This window comes from Pollachius pollachius (assembly GCF_949987615.1).
Source record: "Pollachius pollachius genome assembly, chromosome: 8".
Classification (NCBI taxonomy): domain Eukaryota; kingdom Metazoa; phylum Chordata; class Actinopteri; order Gadiformes; family Gadidae; genus Pollachius; species Pollachius pollachius.
The window spans coordinates 12,652,960-12,667,372 of NC_136941.1; the positions used below are offsets into that span (position 1 = coordinate 12,652,960).

A 14,413-nucleotide genomic window follows, 5' to 3' on the forward strand; every position below is an offset into this window, starting at 1 on the left:
CTGCCTGCAGTGTCTCATCTTGTTCAGTTTCCTATGCAATCTTCTTGAGCCCCATGTCTGACACTGGAAGAGAAGAGACAATTAAGTTCACATGCCTTTCAAGCTCTTTTGACGATTTTTTTTGTGCCTTTCTTGATTGCGCAGCTGCTTGGGGTGGCGCGGGTGCTTGAGACAGTGCATCAGCCAGGATTATGTATTTCCCTGGCGTGTAGATTAGATCCATATCATATCTTTGTAACCTCATCATCATACGTTGAATCCTTGGAGACATGTCATTCAGGTTATTTTTGTAGATAGAGATGAGTGGTTGGTGATCTGTTTCTGATGTGAAAGTAGGCAGCTCATATATGTATCCATGAAACTTCTCGCATCCAAACACTAACCCTAGAGTCTCTTTTTCAATTTGGGCATACCTCGTTTCCGTCTCCGTCAAACCATCTGTCTTTTTGCAGCAGACCTCTGATTGTCACTGTTTTTGCGGATAGATTTGGAATAAACTTCCCTATGAAGATCACCATTCCCATAACTCACAGTACCCCCTTCTTGTCCATAGGGGCAGGCATGTCAAGAATAGCCTGTACTTTAGAGTGGTCCGGCTCTACTCTGTAGAATGTTGGTGTATTTAAGTGTCTCTCTGTGTTCACATTTCTAGTCTAGGAACAGGCCAGTGCCTCTCACACTGATACAAGGTGTTATTTCTAACATTCCGCCATTTGTTATGTCTCAACAAGGATGAATCAACCTGGTCGTCTGGGACATCGCCTGGGCCATATACCTTATCAAGGGTGAGAGTGCTTCTGTTCTCTTGTTATTCACATTTTCTTCATTATAAAACTCGCCCCAACCCTTTGGTTCGGTGAGAAGAGGGTTCGACAGCCAAGGAACACGTCTCGAAACTGCTCCTCAACCGCATCCACTATAGATTATTCAGCCAAAGTCTGTATCTCGCTATATTACACCCTGGAATAAACCATCTATTCAACCCTCTTATCCAACTTGTCAAGTTGCTTTGATTTCGACTTCAAGAATTAGTACTAAGACAAAAAATACACAACGCAGGATCTATATGAACAGTTTAGAAATAAGCTGAAATCTAACATTTGGTGCCGTGACACCGTCTTGAAGAGGAGTGAGAGGAGTGAGAGGGCGATTGCCTCCGAAGATTGCCCTGTGAGCGAGAAGACCACGCGCCCTTCCTGGGAAGACGTCTGATCAACGCCTGCCCTGCTGAGGGACCCGCATCTTGCCCAACGTGGCTGAACCAGCGCATCTCCATGCACCACGTGGGAATCAACGGTGAATGAATCTCATTCCACACTCTCAACCAAGAGAAAAGAGCAAGAAAGTAATCTTGAAATAATCTACACACACATAACCATTATTATTATTTGTTTTACTATTAGGCTGCACTACATTTGCTGAGTAATGAAGAGCTTCCCCGGACAGCTTGTCACCTTAGAAAGTGATCTCTGTGACCCCGAACTGACATTTGCTTTCGTTCAGTTTCAGACCGCTCAACTGAATCCTTTTCAGGAGATTCAGCAGCCTTTCATTATGTAGTGCTAGTGTTGAGCCCCATACTATTAGATCATCGATATACACAGGGGTGCCCTCTAGCCCCTCTATGATCGATTCCATCGCCCTATGAAAAATTTTGGGGGCCGATTTTATTCCAAATGGAAATCGAAGAAAACTATCTACCAAAAGGTGCGTTGAATGTGCAGTACTTGCTACTCACAGAGTCCAGTTTCAGTTGCCAGAAACCATGAAGTGCATCTAGTTTTCTAAAATATCTCGCCCCTGCCATTTCACTTGTGATCTCTTCCCTTTTGCTATCTGGTAATGCTCTCTTTTAATGTTCTCATTGAGATCTTTGGGGTCTAGGCACACTCTTAACTCACCATTGGGTTTTTTCACGCATGTGATGGAGTTCACCCAGTCTGTGGGCTCCTTGATGGGCTGAATTACTCCCAGATCCATCATTCTGTACAGCTCCTTTTTTAGACTGTCTCTGAGCGGTGCTGGTACTCTCCGCGGCACATGTATGACTGGCTTGGCATCACTTTTTAGTTGGATCTTATATGTGAAAGGCAGCGTTCCATGGCCCTTGAACAGTTCTGGAAACCTGTGCACTATATCATTTATGGAGTAATTTCCTGTGTTGGTGTCCGACACCTTTTCACTGTTGAACTGGTAGACCCTCTTGACCAGCTCCAGGTCCTCACATGCTCTCTCTCCGAGCAACGATTTGTGGTCATCAGGAACCACTACGAACATGAGGTTTTGTGTCTTGCCTTTAACACACATTTTAAGCCGGCACACCCCCTTGGTTTCAATTGGCTGTCCATTATATGTTTTCAGTGGGACAGTGCGTTTCTGTATTTTTGTCTCCTTCACGTTGCATTCGTGATCTAAAAACATAAATACATTGTCTCATTCTTTTTAGCAAGACAATGTTCATCAAACTTCTTGAGTACTGCATCTAGCTTATTCTTGTCTTCTTCAGGGTCAAAAGTGAACGTGTTATACACCTCTTTTGCTTCGGTCCCTGCAACAGTTAGCAACAGTGTTATTTTTCTCTCGTTAGCCGTCACCGACACACCGATAGCTACGAGGTACATCTCAAACTGCTGTTTATAAGTCTTCCAGTTGGCGCTGAGGTTCCCGGTAAGTTTTAGAGTCCCTGGTGGCTTTTTTGCATCCATTCCTGGTACCATGTAAAGTTATGTGTTCTTAAATAAACAACTTTGGTTATTTCTCAGTAGGTGTCTTTATTTACAAGCCTTCATTGTTCTTGAGTCTAGCTTCATCTAATCTAGTAACCAACATTGCCACCTAGTGGTCATAACATAAATATCATTGCACAAAACATTTAGATTTGGTAAAAAAAAAAGGATAGCACCAAACTTAGAAGCGACCTGTTCAACATAACAGCATTCTGCTATACAAAAATAACAAACCCGGCTCTGAACAGGCCGTAGAAACACGTTAATAAGAATTGAGTAATCAACAAAGTCGTGAAAGCAACAGTGACCTCCCCCTTTTTCTACGTGAAACAAGCCAAATATCCCACGAATTATTCTTGATTATAAAATATTTGTTTAGGGGCAATTTTTTTAACATTATTATTGTGTTTGTATTCTCATATTATTTTTGTAATATATGTGTTGTGTCTATGTTGATTTTTTTCATATAATATATAGTATAGTGCTTCATATAGTGTATAGTATAACTTACGTGTTGTCATCATTGACATTGCACAGTGCTTCGTTCCTAATTGCAAACACTGCTTGGGCATCGTTCACATTTCCACATTATTTATACTTTTGCTATTATTCTTCACTCTCTTTTTAAACACCTATTTTAGCTAACGTCAGCTATCTGCTCTGACAATATTTCATATTTTTCATAATTTACAGCTCATTTGATATACAGCTTACTAAACTACAGTTTTCAAACCTTCCATAGGTCACTATTGTTATCAGAATTAACTTGGTAGCTAGACATTTGCTATGTTATGCAATTGTATTTATTTCTATATTGCGGCGAGCAGCATGGGAAGGACGAGACAGGAGCCCAGGTTTAGCAGTTCACTACAGTTCCACGCCCCATACACCGCATATTGAGAATTGAAGGATGTTTTTTGAGATTAGGTGGATTGCTCGATCCACAGCGGGACTCTTGTAAGGAGTAGACGCAGGCAGAGATGGATTCGAGGTTATTTATGTAGTTTCAGGGGCATACAGGAATAACTGTGTGATGTGTGTGTGGTATTTGGTCAAGAACGCACACGCACACTTGCTCTATGTAACGACAAAGTGGGTGAATGAACGAGAATATTACATATAAAACATATGCTAATTAGCTAGACGATGGACATAAATACAAATTCTATGTAAAGACGCTAAATACTTACAGGTGCATGTCTGCTTCTTTGACTTAAGTCAAATAAGTCTAAACAACGTTGACTGTGACAAAACTGTTGAAACAAGCTGATAAAACTATACCTGCCACACCACAGTGCGTTGCCACACCACAGTATGAGGCTCCGAGGCTGCAGCTGGATGCTACTCAACTAGTCAGCCTGCAAAACTCACCACAACCATTTTTTTCTTCTCTTTCATACTGGCCCTGACAGAACCCACAAGCTGTCTCTCACAAACAATACACTCCAGAACACGGACTGATTTATAGTGATTTTCACCCCTTTGGATGTGGTTGCTCTGTGGTAAAAATCGTAGGGTGCAGAGGTAGCAGAAATCAACGACTTGACTTTTGCGGTTACAGAAAATGTTTTCATGCTTACAGCGAGCTCCACCAATCAGAGATGTCGTGTTACACTTTAGGGTTGTGGGTAGTGCTTCTCAAGGGCATCGTGAATAAAACAGTTTTTTCTGAAAACTTTTCTTTAAGTTGTGGCTTCTACAGGAGCAAATACCATTGTTTCACAATATTCTGTCCCGTGGGGCATATACCTTGGATGGTTACATCATTATGTCTAATAATCAAAACCTCTCTGTAGATTATGAATGGGATTTTCACTTCCGGATCATACTGTTACTCTCTTTAATACTACTTAGTATGGCAATCAATGTATTATGTAATTTCATGATGAAGGCTATTATTAATGACTATGAGCTTTATACAAATGGATACATTTGTATAAAGATACGAGGACCAATTGTGCGGGTTGTACTATTAGATATTAATACGTTTTACACAAAATCTATTCATATCTATGCAAGTACAAACTCAAAATAGCCGCAGATAAAATAATTATTGTTTAATGATTGTTTGACAAAAAATTGCATGGGAAATAAAGGACAAGAAAATACCACAGTATGTCTACATAGATTAAAATGTCACAAAGTCATACTTTTTTTTGTTACAATCATGGTTACCCGTTGCCATATCTACAAGCAGAGTGCAGTCCCAACTCAAATTGACAAACACTTTGATTTTAAGAACTAGATAAAAACACAATCCACAGTGTCCATACGTCTTTAGACAAGGGAAACAGATCAAATAAACTGTGTCTAAACCGAAAAGGTCCCCAAAACATGTAGCCATATTCTTAACGGATGTCATATACCCAATTGACTACGGCAGTAGGCTGTAATCCCCTCTCTAGATCCACAAAGGCATGCCAACGTTTAAAATCATTGTATTGTATACATATCATTAGTTTCATGATGGTTTGATTAATCTTAATGGCAGCATATCCAGTACATTGTCCAAAATTAGTTTTCTGTTTTTACATTAAAACGCTACATGATCAGGGATGAAAATGAACAGGAACAATTATATAAAACCTTTACTTCTGCTTTATTAAACATCACAAAAGGTTCGCATCAATTGTTGAATAGCGGTGGTCTTCATTGAAAAGTAATTCAGCCTATTTACACACATTTTCAGAGAGACAGTAGTTATTACATTGTTACTTTGTATAAGGAGTGGAATTTACATGAAACCCTCACTAACGTTGTTGTCATATAATTGAAGATTGTCTGATGACAGTGCTGTCCTGATTTGGTTCCAGAATAGGGGTTGGGCCTGTGGGTTTCTAGGCCAGGACATCACTGACTTCCTGCACAACCTCGTCCTTAGTTGGAGGTACTTCAGCTTGGGAAACATCTTGTCCAGCAGTATGACAACGGCTACGTCAACCTTGTTGAGATGAAATCAAAGAGATTTATAACAACTTGCCATAATATAATGATGATAGGAATGCTAAGGAATTTAAATAACTTTAAGCATTTTCTAAACATTTACTTCATTGTATACCTTCTCATCAAGAAGCCTCTGCTGAACCATGAAAAAGGTCTGCCGTATCACACCATTGACCGTTGCTTCACCAATGTCATTTCTTCTGCCGTTGGACAGCACAAACACTGACTTCTCGCTGCTATGGACAGCATTGTGGAGGTTTTCAATGCAGGATAGCCCAGGAATCCAGTTCCTCTCCTCTAAACAGAGAGAGAATCTTCTGTAGCCTGAGCTCTCCAAACGGATAACCAACTCATTGTAAACCCAGTCTCTCACAGCCTGGTTGTTTGTGTCAAACACCACGAAAGCATCATAGTGTTTTGGTGAGCAACTGGCAGAAGGATGCAGGTAGCCCTTACATCCTGCCCATAGGATCTGTAGGCAGTACCACACATCCCAGCCATAAAGATGTCTTAACAGCGGCAGAGCAATAAATGCACATGTGAAGAGTGCCCAAGCCACCATAGATCTCCTGACAGGAACGCTGGTCGACGGTCAGCACACTTTGACCCTGCAGGGACTCTGGGAATCCACATTGAACAGCAGTGGTCAGGTGAGGAATAAGTGTGTTGCTGGTCCGCAGGAATTCATACAATCCGGAGTTGTGACAGTCACAGCTGAAAGGGTTATTATGTAGAGTAAGCAACTGATGAGAAGTGCCATTTTTCAGCAGGTGTGGGAGTGACTGAAGGTTCAACACTTTAAGAGAATTGCTATTGAGATAGAGACACTGCAAAACGTTGGCTAGACTAAAGAACTTATCTGGAAGATGGGTAATCTGATTGCCACTGAGGTCCAACAGGGAAAAATGTGGTGGAAACTTTGTAACATTGTTAGGCAGACATGAAAGGTGATTTCCACTGAGATTTAGATACCTTAGATTACTAAGAAATTAGATATTCTGCCATGGAAAACATAAAAGGTAATTATTGCTAAGGCTGAGGGCTTGAATGCTCACTGGTAGATTACAGAGGATCCGTTGTTTGAATGAACGTAGCATGTTCTGAGAGATGTCCAAGTAGATTAACTTCGTGAGGTCCTGGAAGAAATGAATGTAGGTCTGGCCCTCTATATCCCACATTATATCTAGGCGATTCCCAGAAAAGTACACATACTTCACAGAGGTGCTCCTCAGTCTCGGATCTATTCGCATTCCCATGCCATTATTTGCAAGATTCAAAACTTCCAGATTAGTGAGTCTGTCAATGAACCCAAGACGATGACCCATTCCCTTCATACGAAAGTGATACTCATTATGACTGAGGTCCAGTACCTTCAAGGTCCTGTTCAACTCACTGAATGCCTCTCTATAATATAGGTCAATTCTATTGAATGACATATCTAAGTAAACTAAGCTTTGCAGGCGACTGAAAAGTCTACCTTTTAAAGCCTGGGTTGCGTAATTGTAAGAAAGGTTTAAACACAACATTTTCCATACCATTGAAAATATCTTCATGAAGGAAAATAAGATTATTTTGGGAAAGATCAATTGTCAATTTATTGCTGCAAAATCTCTGAGTGAAATTCCCCATTCCAAATATTGTATTGTTAGTTATACACATGTCACTTTCAGTCACAGTTTGATTCATATGTGCTGTTACTGGTGGCATGGATAAATCAGAAAAGTATTTGAAAACATTTGGATCCTGTGAGCCTTGACCTAAAGGGTTCCCAGACGAGACATTGCAAGAGTTATCACTCAGTGTGTTCTGGGAGAGGACTAAATTCTTGAGAGAAGTTAACATTCCCACAGTGGTCATGTTGACATAACTGATGAAATTCATGCGCATCTCCAGCATCTTAAGTTGTTTCAGTCTGGACAGAACCACAAGGCTTTGTTCTGAAACAGTGTGGAAAAAGTTCCCGCTTAACAGAAGGGTTTCAAGATTTGATACATTTCCCAGATGTTCTGAAAGGTACAGCTCAGGGAATGTCTTATTTGGCTGAAAGTTATAGATGAGGCTGATCCACGTTAACTGCTTTAGCTCTGTAAAGAAGGTACCATTACGGATGGTTTGGGCTAGGTAGTTGTCGGAGAGATCCAACCTCCTTAAATTTGTCAAAGGGAGGAAAATACCTTCTGGAATACTGTTTAAAGAGTTTCCCCTCAAGCTCAGAATACAAATGGAGCTGTTTTTAATATTGAATGAGTTAGGGTGAAGCTGTAGGGAGTCATTGTTAGGGCAAGGAAAACAAGGGCGGGCTGCATGGTCACAACGCTGACAATTCCATTCCAGGTTTAGTTCCTCCAGCTTAGGAAAATTAGCAAATGCCCCTTCAGGAATCTCAGTTATTGTATTCTCTTTCAAATCCAGTGTCGTAAGTGAAGCTGGCAATCCTAGTGGTATTGACGTCAAATTGTTGTATCCCAGTGTAAGATGTTTTAGATGTGATAGCTCCTTGTAAACATCCTCATGGATGTAGAATGACTGGTGGCAAGGGTTTTCATTATAACAGTTCATTGTGAGGAAGAGCTGCTCTAGATGTGGAGTTCCAAAAGGGATGATGATGTTGAAAATGCAGTTGCTCTCAAGATCCAGGACCTTAATGCTTTCCAGTAACCAGGGTAACGTGGAAAGGCTGTTTCCTGCCAGATGTAGATAACTGAGGTTGTGCAGACTCCTGAAGGCATCCTTGTGTATTCTGACTTCACAGCTGTTAATTTTTCGAATGCTATTGGGATCACAATTCCACGTCATTTTCAGAGTGATAAGATTTGGAATGCCAGAGAATTTATGCTGTCCAACTTCCCGTATCTTGGTGTGACTTAGGTCAAGAAACGTAACATTCACTGAAGTAAAAAAAGGGATGTCATCTAGCGGTCTGTGAGTGCAGTATACCTCAGTACCATTTTCATTATTGTCACATGGAAAAAACAGAGGGATTCTTCCTCTCAATAAAGGAAGTTGACTCAGTAATAGAATAACCACTTTTTGAAAAATACCCTGAAAAGTAAAATTGGAAAAAAGTTATAAATTTACTTTTTCCTCAGTTACTGTAATCTTGAATGGCGGTTTTGTATTGTATAAGTAAGTTAAAAGGGTAAAGGTAACATTGCTATGTGACTTTCCAAGAGTGTACAGAGATGGCACGTATGGCAAGCCGTTTTAACATTTCATCGAAGCCCACTCCGATCAAAATTGTTATTTCAGATATCCAAAAAAAAACTAAATGTTTCAGATATCTATAATGCAATTTTGATCATCAAAATATACATTGTCAGAAAAGAATGAATTGGCAGTATGAGTAGAACAAATGCAATTTCAGATAACAATAACAGTTGGCATTATGATGAGAAACAATGCAATTGCAGATCAACACAAATGTATTGTTGATATCTGTTGATGGTTATTTAATGCAATTCTGGATAGCCAAAAACATAACAATGAAATGGAAAATATCTCGGCAATTGTGGATATTTGAAATTGAAAGCCCAATAAACATGAACGGCCAAAGTGACAATGACAGTGATCATTTTTCCTAGGAAGGATGACGTTTAGGATGTCTGAAATATAAATTGTTGATAGGATTTTGGTAACCTCAAATTTTCCTTTATTACCAGGAAGATTTTAATCACAGGTATCTGCAATAGATATCTAGCTATGACATGTTAAAACGGTTGGCCTAGGCACTAGACAAGATACAGTGTGTAACTCAATGTATAAATCATGTCCTCTAATCCTAAACATTAACAAATTCTTGGATTATAATATTCCTAGAAACAATAAAATGCTTTCATACTCATATGCCGAACTCCCACCACAAAAATTTTGTTTTTTTAAAAATTTAGAGCTCACTTTCAAATGACATTCTATATTTAATCCCTGCGTGGTACACTCCACACATGGTCGACTGATTGAATCTGAAATAATCATGTCTTTTATCATTTCCGATAAGAGGACCTTTGGAACCAGGATTTGATTCTGATTTCATAGTTTTCACAGATTAAACTAGGTTTTGTCTGAATTTAATTTCAGCCAATGTGAATAACCACATCCTAACTTTTTTTAAGAGAGTTTAAGAAAAAATGGTACCTGTTCATATATCCTACATTATATTAAATTTAAAGATATGTATGCAGGTTAAATATTCTATTTCTTCATGTAGCACCTTAAATTACTATAGTTGTAAACAAATAAAAACAAATTGCGTTAACTTTTAGTTATGCATTAATGCTCCTTCTATACTCAATTCGAGATATATTCTATTATATTTGTCTAAGAGCAGTCTACATCAGAATAGTGTCAAAATTCCTAGTGTTAGCTTGGCCTAATACAATTTGAGAGATCAATTGTGGAAACATATCATTAAATATCATAAATGACCTACCATTATCTCAACCGGACTGATTTTTTAGCGGAGACGCAACTGTTGGTGACGACAGCTCTGCAGAAGTGAAAAATTACCATTATCTCAACAGGACTAATGTTTATATGCACTTGGAGGTCACTTCCTTCCTTTGTCTCTCCAAAATCGACCTAGTTCCATTTTCTTTACAAATCAGCCCAGTGGCTGTTATACACAATGGAGAGAGTTTTTTTAAGAAAAAAAATGGTACCTTTAATGGTTACAACATTAAGCATAATAATCAAAACCTCTTTACAGATTATGAATGGGATTTTCACTTCTGGATCACACTGTTACGCTTTATAATACTACTTAGAATAGCAATCATTGCATCATCTAATTTCACGATGAAGGCTATTATTAATAACTATGAGCTTTACAAAAATACACTATATATATATATATATATATATATAGTATCTTGCGTCAGATTCAAGACGATGGTACTAGCCTACAAGGCGGTCAATTTAACTGCACCTGCCTCCCTCCAACCATTGGTCAGACACGCACTCGAGCTCAACGGCTCCGCTCAAATATCTCAACTTGACACCTGGTACCTTCATCACTAAGAGCAGCAAAACGTTGAACAACAAAGTCACAACTCTTCTTTGTTTTGGCACTGCAATTGTGGAACGAGCTCCTTGCCCATGTCAGGACCGCAGAGTCGCTCACCAGCTTCCGCAAGAGACTCAAGACTCATTTGTTCAGAGATCACCTGGACTCTGGACAGCCTCCTCCCTTACCCCCCACCGCCCCCTTACTCTCCGTGTAACGTGCCATTTTTAGAGGCGGGTCAAGGTGGATGGTGGTGGTGTGGCCCTGAGCAGCTTGCGGCCACGGTACCATGCGCTAGTGTTTACAGTGGATGTATCGCAATGGCTTGGATTCATAGTATCATCCGGAGGCGCACACAGCTTTTGTAAATAGTGTTCTGTAAATATTCTAGAACACTCCGGGTGCTCCGGCGGGAGCCCTTGAGCTCTATATCTAAATAATATCATATTATGCATAGATATCTATATCATATAATTTACAGTGGGGCAAAAAAGTATTTAGTCACCAATTGTGCAAGTTCTCCCACTTAAAAAGACGAGAGAGGCCTGTAATTTTCATCATAGGTAAACCTCAGCTATGAGAGACAAAATGAAAAAAAAAAATCCAGAAAATCACATTGTCTGATTTTTTAAGAATTTATTTGCAAATTATGGTGGAAAATAAGTATTTGGTCACCTACAAACCAGCAAGATTTCTGGCTGTCACAGACCTGTAACTTCTTCTTTAAGAGGCTCCTCTGTCCTCCACTCGTTACCTGTATTAATGGCACCTGTTTGAACTCCTTATCAGTATAAAAGACACCTGTCCACAACCTCAAACAGTCACACTCCAAACTCCACTATGGCCAAGACCAAAGAGCTGTCAAAGGACACCAGAAACACAATTGTAGACCTGCACCAGGCTGGGAATTCTGAATCTGCAATAGGTAAGCAGCCTGGTGTGAAGAAATCAACTGTGGGAGCAATTATTAGGAAATGGAATACATACAAGACCACTGATAATCTCCCTCGATCTGGGGCTCCACGCAAGATCTCACTCTGTGGGGTCAAAATGATCACAAGAACGGTGAACAAAAATCCCAGAACCACACGGGGGGACCCAGTGAATGACCTCCAGAGAGCTGGGACCAAAGCAACAAAGGCTACCATCACTAACACACTACTCCGCCAGGGACTCAAATCCTGCAGTGCCAGACGTGTCCCCCTGCTAAAGCCAGTGCATGTCTGGGCCCGTTTGAAATTTGCTAGAGAGCATTTGGATGATCCAGAACAGGATTGGGAGAATGTCATATGGTCAGATGAAACCAAAATATAACTTTTTGGTAAAAACTCAACTCATCGTGTTTGGAGGAGAAAGAATGCTGAGTTGCATCCAAAGAACACCATACCTACAGTGAAGCATGGGGGTGGAAACATCATGCTTTGGGGCTGTTTTTCTGCCAAGGGACCAGGACGTCTGATCCGTGTGACAGAAAGAATGAATGGGGCCATGTATCGTGAGATTTTGAGTGAAAACCTCCTTCCATCAGCAAGGGCACTGAAGATGAAACGTGGCTGGGTCTTTCAGCATGACAATGACCCCAAACACACCGCCCGGGCAACGAAGGAGTGGCTTCGTAAGAAGCATTTCAAGGTCCTGGAGTGGCCTAGCCAGTCTCCAGATCTCAACCCCATAGAAAATCTTTGGTGGGAGTTGAAAGTCCGTGTTGCCCAGCGAAGGCCCAAAAACATCACTGCTCTAGAGGAGATCTGCATGGAGGAATGGGCCAAAATACCAGCAGCAGTGTGTGAAAACCTTGTAAAGACTTACAGAAAGCATTTGACCTCTGTCATTGCCAACAAAGGGAATGTAACAAAGTATTGAGATGACCTTTTGTTATTGACCAAATACTTATTTTTCACCATAATTTGCAAATAAATTCTTTAAAAATCAGACAGTGATTTTCTAGATTTTTTTTTTCATTTTGACTCATAGCTGAGGCATAACTATGATGAAAATTACAGGCCTCTCTCATCTTTTTAAGTGGGAGAACTTGCACAATTGGTGGCTGACTAAATACTTTTTTGCCTCACTGTATATTACGACCAAAAGCTGTGTTCACCTCCAGACGATATTATGAATCTCAAACGACTGCTTCTCTGTTCTTCCACATCCATCGGAAGTAGACTGAACCGTGACATGGAGGAGAAAGAGAATGTTGCCCGCGATTGTTGACCACAATTGTCTCCTGCCAAAACCCTGCTGCCCGCTGCCGAGGCACCACCGCCTCGGAAGCGGGCAGCACCGAGGCACCACCGCCGCAGCCCCTCTGTGGTACCTGGCGGCGGTGGTGCCTCAGCAGCGGGCAACGGGCAGCGGGGCTCTGGCGGGAGAAAATTGCGGGCCACAATCACTTTCTCCTCCATGTCGCAGTTCATGTACTTCAGGGAGTCAAAGCCATAGTTCCTTTCCCCCAATTCCTTCTCAACCATGGCTGAGATAACCCCCACTACGAGTCTCATTGTGGAAATACCAGAGACGTCGGAGAACCCGATGTGTTATGTGCCATAACACCAAAAGCAAAACAGTTACCAAATAACAAAGAAGTTTACACTTGCGTTACAGTGTGTGTATTCACACACACACACACACACGTGGCGCTCGCACTGTCGTAGCTCATTGTCTCATTTCCGGGCCAAATTCTCTGGGCGGGCAAGGCAGAGAAAGGGGAGGTAACTTGGCCCCTTATGACGAAATATGTGGCCAAATTTGAGCGTCTGAGCTTTCATTTTCAAAGGCGGAGCAGGATACCTAGTGCTCGTTTTACACCTAACGCTATTTCTAGCGACTGGGGAACCATAGGAAGGCTAGGGTAACTCATATGAACGTAATTAAACCTCATAAAGTGAGGTGCCACGGGACCTTTAACACTTTTTCCACCAAATCTATTCATGTCTATTCAATTACAAACTCACAAGAGCAGCAAATACAGATTTGAGTTTAATGATAGTTTTGTGGAAATTGCATTAAATGGAAAAAGACAATTTCTCACGTTGAGCACACATGATTGTTTATTTTGTTAGACCAAACCAGGAAGTCAAAACACGCCGCAAGTAAAACCAATCCTGCATGGGGCTCTACGTCATGAGACGTTCCTAACATTTAAAAAAGGGACAGCGATCCCTGAACAACCAAGACAGTAAATGTTATGCCTACAACAGTGTATAGAACAACACTTAACAACATAGGTGAATTATGATATGTTACACTCACTACACACGTCCCCCCAGAATTCACCAACAGAAGAAAACAAAAACAAAACAGTCACCGTGAAGGCGGGCGTATTAACCGGCCACAACTGCTGTGTCGTACAGGAGGTCGAGGAGACACAACTGTGGCAGGTGTCCCGCCACGACACGGATGTGGGGCATGGAGTGTGGGAGTTCCGGGAGGGAGGGGAGCAGGGGGCGGGGGCAGAGCTGGAGGTCGTCCGCGTTGTGGGGGCTGGGCCAATTCAATGGGCCTGGCCACATCCAAGTGAGCTGGCTTGAGGCGGTCAATGGAGAGTCACTCCGGTTTGCCGCCCATGTCCACCACAAAATGTTTGTCCCCCATCTCCAAAACCCGGAACGGGCCCTCGTAGGGCGGGCGTAGCGGTCCCCTGTGGGCGTCGTGGCGAATGAAAACGTAGGCAGCCGTCCGAAGCCCAGTGGGGATGTGCGACTGAGGGAGGCCGTGACGGGAAGTGGGGACAAGTGCGAAAAGC

The 14,413-nt window shown here is 41.4% G+C and overlaps 1 protein-coding gene across 1 annotated transcript; it reads right to left on the reverse strand.

Moving 5' to 3' along the window:
- Nucleotides 1–31: 31 nt before the first annotated feature.
- On the reverse strand, nt 32–14,180 carry LOC307079852 (toll-like receptor 9; the record flags this gene model as incomplete). The annotated part of the gene is given in 6 exon segments (XM_079742358.1): nt 32–63; nt 1,902–2,294; nt 5,478–5,667; nt 5,785–6,217; nt 6,219–6,383; nt 14,020–14,180. Coding segments are annotated over 6 exon segments (1,374 nt in total).
- Between the last annotated feature and the right edge of the window lie 233 nt (nt 14,181–14,413).